General features: G+C 44.0%; 1 protein-coding gene across 1 annotated transcript; it reads right to left on the minus strand.

The window, feature by feature from the left end:
• Nucleotides 1-1,088: 1,088 nt before the first annotated feature.
• LOC145861344 (interferon gamma 1-like) lies at nucleotides 1,089-3,902 on the minus strand. Its single transcript, XM_082963353.1, has 4 exons — nucleotides 3,548-3,902; nucleotides 2,741-2,815; nucleotides 1,627-1,821; nucleotides 1,089-1,205 (listed from the first exon to the last, which is right to left on the minus strand). The coding sequence occupies exons 1-4, from the start codon at nucleotides 3,698-3,700 to the stop codon at nucleotides 1,089-1,091; spliced, it is 540 nt and encodes a 179-aa protein (XP_082819479.1). The 5' UTR covers nucleotides 3,701-3,902.
• Nucleotides 3,903-11,226: the final 7,324 nt, after the last annotated feature.

The following is an 11,226-nucleotide window of genomic DNA, read 5'->3' on the forward strand; positions in this document are numbered from 1 at the left end:
AGTCCATGTTGACCCCTGTAACCTCCAACTGTCGTCTTCAGAGCTGCACTCTGTTGAAGGACACTCCCACATATAAATACAACCCAGAGAAGCCAAGGCAGCATGACTCAGTGGTATATCCATCTCATCAATGGCATTTGTGGGTGAATGTGTCAACTTTACACTGGAACTCAACAGATACTAGTCAGTTTCCATGAGAGAGAAATGGTTCATCTCTAGTATTGATGGTGTCACTCTGTCACCTCAGAAAGGACGACAAGTTGGGGTTTCTGTGTAGACCAGCCGCGCAACCCCAATACACGTCAGGTGACAACACGGAAATGTGGGATCTGAGTTAAAGGTTCCTACAACACACTCATCTCAGGACACAATCAAATGAATGGTCTGACCTTTACAGCTCCAGAACCACAATCTGAAATAATGTGACTCAGCATAATTTAATTCACATCAGGAAATAAACTGGATGCTTTCTACATCCATTATTAAAATGACCAAGAAATAGAAAATAACTAATTAAGACGAAGAGAATTAAGAAAGAACAGCACTTCAGTAACATAGAATCCTAATTGGAAAATGGATAAAAAACACATTTTTAAAAACCAGACTCAAGACATGTAACAGGATATATTTTCAAGGTGAATTTATTTCCAGGATATAAATACAGTACATATGATCCATTGATTGTGAACTATGATATCAAATCAAATAGTACCACATTACCACTGTTATAAGGACCAATGGAAATTCCCTTCATACAAAGTTGATAAATATTCACTACTATAAATACTAACATTATGTCATTGCACTTAAATTTATAATAAATATGTTAAGTTATGTTTAAGTTAAATAAATAGCACCGTGAACAAGCGTGGTGACCAGTAGGTGAGGAAGCTGTGAGGCAGTTGTTAAGTAAACGTTGGGAAAGTGACTGTTACCCCTTTTATGAAGGTGTTCGGTTGCGTTTTTATTTCTGCAGGTTTTGCGCTTGAAGTGGATACCGGCAGTGAAATGACATCACACTTTCCTAATGTATTACAGTCTGTAGTCCCCTCTGTCTTCAATCAGTCAGTTGGTGGTTCTGTCTGGTATCAGCTCTGTGTTTCAATCTCGGCTCTCTGATGGAGACAGGTCCCCAGCTGGGAAGCTCTCTGGTAGACCTCTTTGAACTCGTTCACAGCCTTCCTCTGGACAACAGCATCATTGGTCTAAACAGAAGTCACAACATACATTTAGAGAGACGTCATCATCTTGACCTGACCAGTGGAGTGTCCACACTTGGAAGACGGCATTCAGACAACAATGGACTTTTTAAAAACTATGAGACACACAAGCACACATTTACTCTCTCTCTCTCTCTCTCTCTCTCTCTCTCTCTCTCTCTCTCTCTCTCTCTCTCTCTCTCTCTCTCTCTCTCTCGCTCTCTCTCTCACACACTTTCTCTCAATCTCTCTCTCACTCTCTCTTTCTCTCACACACAATTCATTTTTTTGGTACCATATGGTACCATATTCCCGATATAGTGCACTGTCTATAGGGCTCTGGTTAAAAGTAGTGCACTATATAGGGAATAGGATGCCATTTGGGATGCAAACAGAATAAGTGAATATCTTAGTTTAGTCTTTTGACCTTAATGTCTGCCAGAGCCTGTATCTTCATCTTCAGTCTGTCCTGGTAGTAGCTCCTCTTCAGATCCTCCACCTTCCCACGGAGTCTGCTGAGGCCCTGCTTGACTTCCTCTGGATAGTTCTCCTTCAGCATGTTGGAGAAGATGTTTAGGTACACGTCCAGAGTGGCATTCAGGAGCAGCCACTGTTCATGCTTCTAATGGAGAGAAGACCACAAAAGGGGAGAGGAGCGAGAGGGAGAGAGAGAGAGAGAGAAAGACAGAGAGAGAGATGAATAGAGAGAGAGAAAGAGAGACAGACAGAGAGAGAGAAAGAGAGAGAGACAGAGAGAGAGAGAAAGAGAGAGAGAGAGAAAGAGAGAAAAAAGGCACACCATTAACAATGAGTTCGTCCTCAGTACATGTGACAGCAGGTTGACAGGGCCAGCAGGTTGAATCTACAATAGCAGGGCCAGCAGGTTGAATCTACAATGGCAGGGCCAGGAGGTTGAATCTACAATAGCAGGGCCAGCAGTTTGAATCTACAATAGCAGTGGCAGCAGTTTGAATCTAAAATAGCAGGCCAGCAGGTTGAATCTACAACAGCAGGGCCATCAGTTTGAATCTACAACAGCAGGGCCAGGAGGTTGAATCTACAATAGCAGGGCCAGGAGGTTGAATCTACAATAGCAGGGCCAGCAGTTTGAATCTACAATAGCAGTGGCAGCAGTTTGAATCTAAAATAGCAGGCCAGCAGGTTGAATCTACAACAGCAGGGCCATCAGTTTGAATCTACAACAGCAGGGCCAGGAGGTTGACAGAGCCATCAGGTTGAATCTACAACAGCAGGGCCAGCAGGTTGAATCTATAATAGCAGGGCCAGCATGTAGAATATACAGCAGCAGGGCCAGCATGTTGAATCTATAATAGCAAGGCCAGCAGGTTGAATCTATAATAGCAGGGCCAACAGGTTGAATATACAGCAGCAGGGCCAGCAGGTGGAATCTATAATAGCAGGGCCAGCAGGTTGAATATACAAATCATGTTGGCTTTAAAACTGAAAAATTCAACTATGTACAGAACTTTTTGAGTTCAGTAACATTTGTTGAAAAACTGAAATGAATATGAGATATTTACCTCAAACTTGCCATCAAGCTCTCTCATGAGCTCTAGGAAGACAGGTTGGCTGACCAAGTTGGTGTCCAGCAGATCCTGAATAAAATGAGTACATTTGTCATTTAGTACACAGACTCAAGCAGAGTTTTAAGAACAATTTATCATATAGTTCTTGCCTTTTTTAAAATGTGTACATCATGAAGTTGGAAAATACATCCCTTTAATTTACTGCTTTCGCCATCATAATCAAATGATGTAACTCAGGCCACCTTTCCCTCTCCTCCCCCTAGGGGGCGACCTCACTGTAGTCTATGGTTCTCTCTGATGGTGGGAACTAGGCTACTGTAACTGTAAACATCATAGCCCACATCTAACCCTTGGGGGGCTTTGAACATTTGCATGAAACTTTGAGACCCAGATAAAGAAGTGATAAAATCCCAAGACGTCTGTAAATTGACTGTAAGTTTGTTGTTTGTCATCTGATGAAGGCCAGGAGAAGGGAACCTCTCAGTAGTACAGGACAGGACTGTCATAGTACGACATGCATTAGGCATTATAACATATTATCAACCGGGTGGGTCGAGCCCTGAATGCTGATTGGCTGAAAGATGTGGTATATCAGACCCTACATCACAAAAAATGACTTATTTATGGTTCTAATTTACATCGGTAAACTATTTATAATAGCAAGAAGGCACCTCGGGTGTTTGTGGTATATGACCAAAGTAGTGTGCTATAAACTGAATAAGGTGCTATTTGGGACACATCCATGACCACGGACCAGAGAAATCAGTTTAAACAGGTTTAAGGCTTTCTATTGTAACTCACCAAAGGGCCTTGCAGGGTTTCGATGTCCTCCTCTATGATTCTGGACACGAAGCTGGGCCCATGGCCAGAGCCAGAGTGGTGGGGGCGTCCCAGAACCACAACAGAGCAGAATCCCAACCATACTACCACAACAAGATCCAGGGCTGAATTCATATTATTATCCTGGTTACAGTGGCTCACGTTCTTTCAATCCACAGAACAAAAGCCTCGTAAAATATATCAAAATATGCCCTTGAGAAGCCTTTCGAAGTCTTTGAGAAGTCTTTCAAGGAGTCCTTTTAGAGTTAAACTGTGGAGTCTATGTTGACTGTACCCGTCTGTAGATGGAGTGTCAATGTGAGTCAGTAATGGTGGCCTGGTGTCTCTCTGGGGTTTATTTATATGTGAGACAGAGAGCTGTGCAGCAGCAGAGTCTGCTGGAGACAGCGATGATGGTTAGAGGTTACGGAGGTTTTGGGGTTTGTGGGTTCCTCTTCTCGGTAGGTTTCCTTTAAATCAGAGGTGTTCTGCTCCTAAATGGGTGACTCTTCCTCAGTACCCCCCCAGCTACCTCAGATCAGGTCATTTTCGAGGGATTTTTTGGAAGGGCCACTATGGGGGTGGGGGAGCGGGGTGAGTCAGTTTGGTGAGTGACGTGAAGAAAAAGAGGTTGGTATTGTCACGTTTGTCATATGATGGAGACCAATGCACAGCGTGTGTAACTTTCCACATTTTATTGTCACTGTGAAACTATGCAAGACATACAAATAAACTAATGAACACAACAACAAACCGTGACGAAGAGGTGCAACATATACTTACTCAAAATAATCTCCCACAAAACCTAGTGGGAAAACCAACAACTTAAATATGATCCCCAATTAGAGACAACGATGACCAGCTGCCTCTAATTGGAGATCATCCCCCCAAAAAACAACATAGAAATACAGAAACTAGAAACCCACATAGAAATACAGAAACTAGACAAACCCCCAAGATAGAAAAAAGAAACTAGAACCAACATAGAAATAAATAAAGTAGACAAAACCCCCTGTCACGCCCTGACCTACTCTACCATAGAAAATAAAAGCTTTCTATGGTCAGAACGTGACAGTACCCCCCCCCCCCCCCCCCCAAAGTGCGGACCCTGAACACAAAACCCTAAACAAAAAAAGGGTTAGGGTGGGTGTCTAATGTTGGTGGCGGCTCTGGTGCAGGACAAAGAACATTCTCATCCCGCGGATTCTCCTGCATCGGAGGCGGTTCTGGTGCAGGACAAAGAACCCTCTCATCCTGCTTATCCCCCAGCATAAGAGGTGGCTCCGGTTCGGGGCATAGCCCCCGCTCTGCCAGCTGATCCCTCCGCTTTCGTGTCACCGGACTGCGGATCATCGCCGGAGGCTCTGGACTGCAGAATATCGCTGGAGGCTCCGGACTGTGGGCCGCCGCCTCAGGAGGCTCCGGACTGGGAACTGTCGCCGGAAGCTCTGGACTGGGAACTGTCGCCGGACGCTCTGGACTGGGAACTGTCGCCGGAAGCTCTGGACTGGCAACTGTCGCCGGAAGCTCTGGACTGGGAATGTGCACTGGAGGCCTGATGCGTGGGGTTGGCACAGGTGGTGCCAGACTGGTAACACGCACCTCAGGGTGAGTGCTGGGAGCAGGAACAGGACACCCCGGACTGGGCAGGTGCACTGGAGGCCTGATGCGTGGGGCTGGCACAGGTGGTGCCAGACTGGTGACAGGCACTTCAGGGCGAGTATGAGGAGCAGGCACAGGGCGTACTGGGCTGTGGAGGCGCACTGGAGGTCTGAAGCGTAGGGCTGGCACAATCCGTCCTGGCTGGATGCTCACTTTAGCCCGGCAAGTGCGGGGCGCTGGCACAGGACACACTGGGCTGTGAATGCGCACTGGAGACACCGTGCATATCACCGCAAAACATGGTGCCTGACAGGTCACACGCTCCCTCAAGCGAGTGCGTGGAGGAGACACAAGACATACCAGACTCAGGAGGTGCACTGAAGGCCAGATGCGTGAAACTGGTGCATATGACACCGGACTGGTGTCACGCTCCTCAGCACGCCCGCTCTGCAGCGCTCTCAATGCCAACACCTCTCTCCGGAATCTTGCGTCGAGTTCCTCACTTGTCTCCCTGACTGGCTCTGGTTCACCCCTCAGCTCTCCACAGTAAGCACGAGGAGTTGGCTCAGGTCCCAAACCTGACTCCACCAAACTCCCCGTGTCCCCCCCCAAAAAAACATTTTGGGGGGAGCTGCCTTTCGGGCTTCCGTCGTTGCCATGCTAGTTCTTCGTGTTGTCGCCGTTCCTCTCTCGCTGTCTCCGCCTGCTTGCCTTGATGGTATAACGCCTCGTAATATCAGCGTTCTGCTCTCGCTGCTTCAATCTCCTCCTTTGGACGGCGATACTCCCCGGGCCTTGTCCAGGGTCCTGCCCCATCCAGGATTTCCTCCCAGGTCCAGTCCTCCTGACCACGCTGCTTGGTCCGTTGGTGGTGGGAGATTCTGTAACGTTTGTCGTATGATGGAGACCAAAGCGCAGCGTGTGTATCATTCCACATTTTACTGTGTTTTATTGTAACTGTGAAACTATGCAAGACATACAAATAAACTAATGAACAAAACAACAAACCGTGACGAAGAGGTGCAACATACACTTACTCAAAATAATCTCCCACAAAACCTAGTGGGAAAACCAACAACTTAAATATGATCCCCAATTAGAGACAACGATGACCAGCTGCCTCTAATTGGAGATCATCCCCCCAAATAAACATCGAAATACAGAAACTAGAACCCCACATAGAAATACAGAAACTAGACAAAGCCCCAACATAGAAAAAATAAACTAGAACCAACATAGAAATAAATAAACTAGACAAAACCCCCTGTCACGCTCTGACCTACTCTACCATAGAAAATAAAAGCTTTCTATGGTCAGAAGGTGACAGGTATCTAGAACCTAAAAGGGTGTTTCGGCTGTCCTCATGGAGAAACCTTTCGAAAAACAGTTTTTGGTCGCAGGTAGAACCATTTTGAGTTCCATGTAGAACCCTCTGTATAAAGGGTTCTACATGGATCTCAAAGGGTTGAAAAGAACCGAAGAACCCTTTTGGAAGCCTTTTTTCTAAGAGTGTAGATACTGTTGTCAGAGGCTGGTGATTAGGAGTATGCCAATCTGTCTTCTCAGCTAATGCCCTTGTCTTTTCCTGCTACCACTGGCTACTTTGTTGAGGGAAAATCTACTTGCTACGATTGTGATAGGTTGTTTTGTCACCTAGCTATCTTAATATGAATGCAATGATGTAAGTCTCTCTGGATAAGAGCGTCTGATAGATGACTGAAATGGAAAAAATGGAAAAGAAATGACGTTTTATTAAAAATGATAAATGCTCTGACATTATGTTATATATGTTATATAATGTAATGTACTGTATGTTATCTATGTTATATAATGTAATGTACTGATGTGATCTATGTTATATAATGTAATGTACAGTACTGTATGTTATCCTGTATATACATTGGTGGAAAAAGTGCCCAATTGTCATACCTCAGTAGTGATGACCAGGGATGTTCTCTTGATAAGTACGTGAATGGGACCATTTTCCTGTCCTGCTAAGCATTCAAAATGATATGACAAAAACGTATAGAGTAAAAAGTACATTATTTTCTTTAGGAACGTAGTGAATTAAAGGTAAACGTTATCAAAAATATAAATAGTAAAGTACAGATACGCATGAAAACAACTTTTTTATCAATTTCGACCTAAAATTACTCAAATCTAACTGCCTGTAGCTCAGGACTTGAAGCAAGGATATGCATATTCTTGATACCGTTTGAAAGGAAACACTTTGAAGTTTGTGAAAATGTGAGAGGAATGTTGGCAAATACAACACATTAGATCTGGTAAAATATAATACAAAGAAAAAAACTATTTTTTGTTGTTGTACCATCATCTTTGAAATGCAAGAGAAAGGCCATAATGTATTATTCCAACCCAGTCACAATTTAGATTATGGCAACTAGATGGCAGCAGTGTATTTGCAAAGTTTTAGACTGATCCAATGAACCATTGCATATCTGTTGTATCAAGACTGCCCAAATGTGCCTAATTGGTTTATTAATAACTTCAAAACTGTGCACTCTCCTCAAACAATAGCATGCCATTACTTCACTGTAATAGCTACTGTAAATTGGACAGTGCAGTTAGATTAACAAGAATTTAAGCTTTCTGTCAATATATCTATGTCCTGGGAAATGATCTGGTTACGCACAACAACATGCTAATCGCATTAGCCTACGTTAGCTCAACCGTCCACGGGGGGACACTGATCCTGAAGTTAAGTAGTACTTTAAATTATTTCTACTTAAGTACTTTACAGCACTGTGTATATGTTATATGGGAAATGTACTGTATATGGTAACCATATTTTGTAACCCTGTAGAATAGATAGACAATCATGGAACGTGAGCACTAACAGTAACCAGCTGTGGCTCAACCACCAGAGACATTTCTAAATACCTACCACCTCCACTACCCAGAGACATGTCTAAATACCTACCACCTCCACTACCCAGAGACATGTCTAATTACCTACCACCTCCACTACCCAGAGACATGTCTAAATACCTACCACCTCCATTACCCAGAGACATGTCTAATTACCTACCACCTCCACTACCCAGAGACATGTCTAAATACCTACCACCTCCACTACCCAGAGACATGTCTAAATACCTACCACCTCCACTACCCAGAGACATGTCTAAATACCTACCACCTCCACTACCCAGAGACATGTCTAATTACCTACCACCTCCACTACCCAGAGACATGTCTAAATACCTACCACCTCCACTACCCAGAGACATGTCTAATTACCTACCACCTCCACTACCCATCATTATCATGCTGATGATGTGGAGTAGGACCTACTAGTAACCAGCTGTGGTTAATCCTATAGATAATGCTGATGATGTGGAGTAGGAACTACTAGTAACCAGCTGTGGTTAATCCTATAGATAATGCTGCTGACGTGGAGTAGGAACTACTAGTGACCAGCTGTGGTTAATCCTATAGATAATGCTGATGATGTGGAGTAGGAAATACTAGTAACCAGCTGTGGTTAATCCTATAGATAATGCTGATGATGTGGAGTAGGAACTACTAGTAACCAGTTGTGGTTAATCCTATAGATAATGCTGATGACGTGGAGTAGGAGCTACTAGTAACCAGCTGTGGTTCCAACCATGATGCACAGAAAGACACTCAGCTATAGGGTGCTTTTACTAGCACTTTTACCTCAAATAACTTTGACAACAGCCTTAACAACGTTTTCAGGACCAATACATCTGCAATACAATACAATCCTCCCTTTATTGATCTATTTGTACAGAAACTCTATATGTTGTGAGGTCACAGTGGCCTTATGGATGACGTGTAGAGAGGAACTACATTGGCCAAAGTGAAACAAAGTGCATGATGAAGGGCTTGGAATACAAGAGAATATGAAGTGGCCTGTTCCTTATCAAGTGTCCTGTGTGGCTCAGTTGGTAGAGCATGGTGCTTACAAAGCCAGGGTTGTGGGATTGATTCCCATGGGAGACCAGTATGGGAATATAACAAAATGTATGTATTCACTACTGTAGGTTAAGAGTGTCTGCTAAATGACCAAAAATATATATGAGTCAACCTGGGGTTGGTGTGATATATAGGAGGTAACCTGGGCTGAGTTGTTGTGATATATAGGAGGTAACCTGGGCTGAGTTGGTGTGATATATAGGAGGTAACCTGAGCTGAGTTGGTGGGATATATGCAGTGAGGGGGAAAAAGTATTTGATCCCCAGCTGATTTTGTAAGTTTGCCCACTGACAAAGAAATGATCAGTCTATCATTTTAATGGTAGGTTTATTTGAACAGTGAGAGACAAAATAACAACAAAAAGTCCAGAAAAATGCATGTCATAAATGTTATAAATTGATTTGCATTTTAATGAGGGAAATAAGTGTTTGACCCCTCTGCAAAACATGACTTAGTACTTGGTGGCAAAACCCTTGTTGGCAATCACAGAGGTCAGAAGTTTCTTGTAGTTGGCCACCAGGTGTGCACACATCTCAGGGGGATTTTGTCCCAGTCCTCTTTGCAGATATTCTCCAAGTCATTAAGGTTTCGAGTCTGACGTTTGGCAACTCGAACCTTCAGCTCCCTCCACAGATTTTCTATGGGATTAAGGTCTGGAGACTGGCTAGGCCACTCCAGGACCTTAATGTGCTTCTTCTTCAGCCACTCCTTTGTTGCCTTGGCCGTGTGTTTTGGGTCATTGTCATGCTGGAATACCCATCCACGACCCATTTTCAATGCCCTGGCGAGGGAAGGAGGTTCTCACCCAAGATTTGACGGTACATGGCCCCGTCTATTGTCCCTTTGATGCAGTGAAGTTGTCCTGTCCCCTTAGCAGAAAAACACCTCCAAAGCATAATGTTTCCACCTCCATGTTTGACGGTGGGGATGGTGTTCTTGGGGTCATAGGCAGCATTCCTCCTCCTCCAAACACGGCGAGTTGAGTTGATGCCAAAGAGCTCCATTTTGGTCTCATCTGACCACAACACTTTCACCCAGTTGTCCTCTGAATCATTCAAATATTCATTGGCAAACTTCAGATGGGCATGTATATGTGCTTTCTTGAGCAGGGGGACCTTGCGGGCGCTGCAGGATTTCAGTCCTTCACGGCGTAGTGTTACCAATTGTTTTCTTGGTGACTATGGTCCCAGCTGCCTTGAGATTATTGACAAGATCCTCCCGCGTAGTTCTGGACTGATTCCTCACCGTTCTCATGATCATTGCAACTCCACGAGGTGAGATCTTGCATGGAGCCCCAGGCCGAGGGAGATTGACAGTTCTTTGGTGTTTCTTCCATTTGCGAATAATCGCACCAACTGTTGTCACCTTCTCACCAAGCTGCTTGGCGATGGTCTTGTAGCCCATTCCAGCCTTGTGTAGGTCTACAATCTTGTCCCTGACATCCTTGGAGAGCTCTTTGGTCTTGGCCATGGTGGAGAGTTTGGAATCTAATTGATTGATTGCTTGTGTGGACAGGTGTCTTTTATACAGGTAACAAGCTGAGATTAGGAGCACTCCCTTTAAGAGTGTGCTCCTAATCTCAGCTCGTTACCTGTATAAAAGACACCTGGGAGCCAGAAATCTTTCTGATTGAGAGGGGGTCAAATACTTATTTCCCTCATTAAAATGCAAATCAATTTATAACATTTTTGACATGCGTTTTTCTGGATTTGTTTTTGTATTCTGTCTCTCACTGTTCAAATAAACCTACCATTAAAATTATAGACTGATCATTTCTTTGTCAGTGGGCAAACGTACAAAATCAGCAGGGAATCAAATACTTTTTTCCCTCACTGTAGGAGAGTTCTTGTAAAAATTGCAAATTTACATCACCAATATGGCGTCCCAAAAGGCAACCTATTCCCTACATAGTGCACTATGCTATGGGCCTTGGCCAAAAGTAGTGAACTATATAGTGAACATGGTGAGATTTGGGATACAGCGAGAGTCTGAGTTTTCGTGCTGTAAGCATTACTAGAAATTGAAGGTGTCTAGCAGCAAAGTTATTTCCAAACCACAGTTCATTGTCTTACCAAGGTAAAAGTGTCTCTGTGGCTGCT

This window comes from Salmo salar, chromosome 17 (genome assembly GCF_965601325.2).
Source record: "Salmo salar chromosome 17, fSalSal1, whole genome shotgun sequence".
Taxonomy (NCBI): domain Eukaryota; kingdom Metazoa; phylum Chordata; class Actinopteri; order Salmoniformes; family Salmonidae; genus Salmo; species Salmo salar.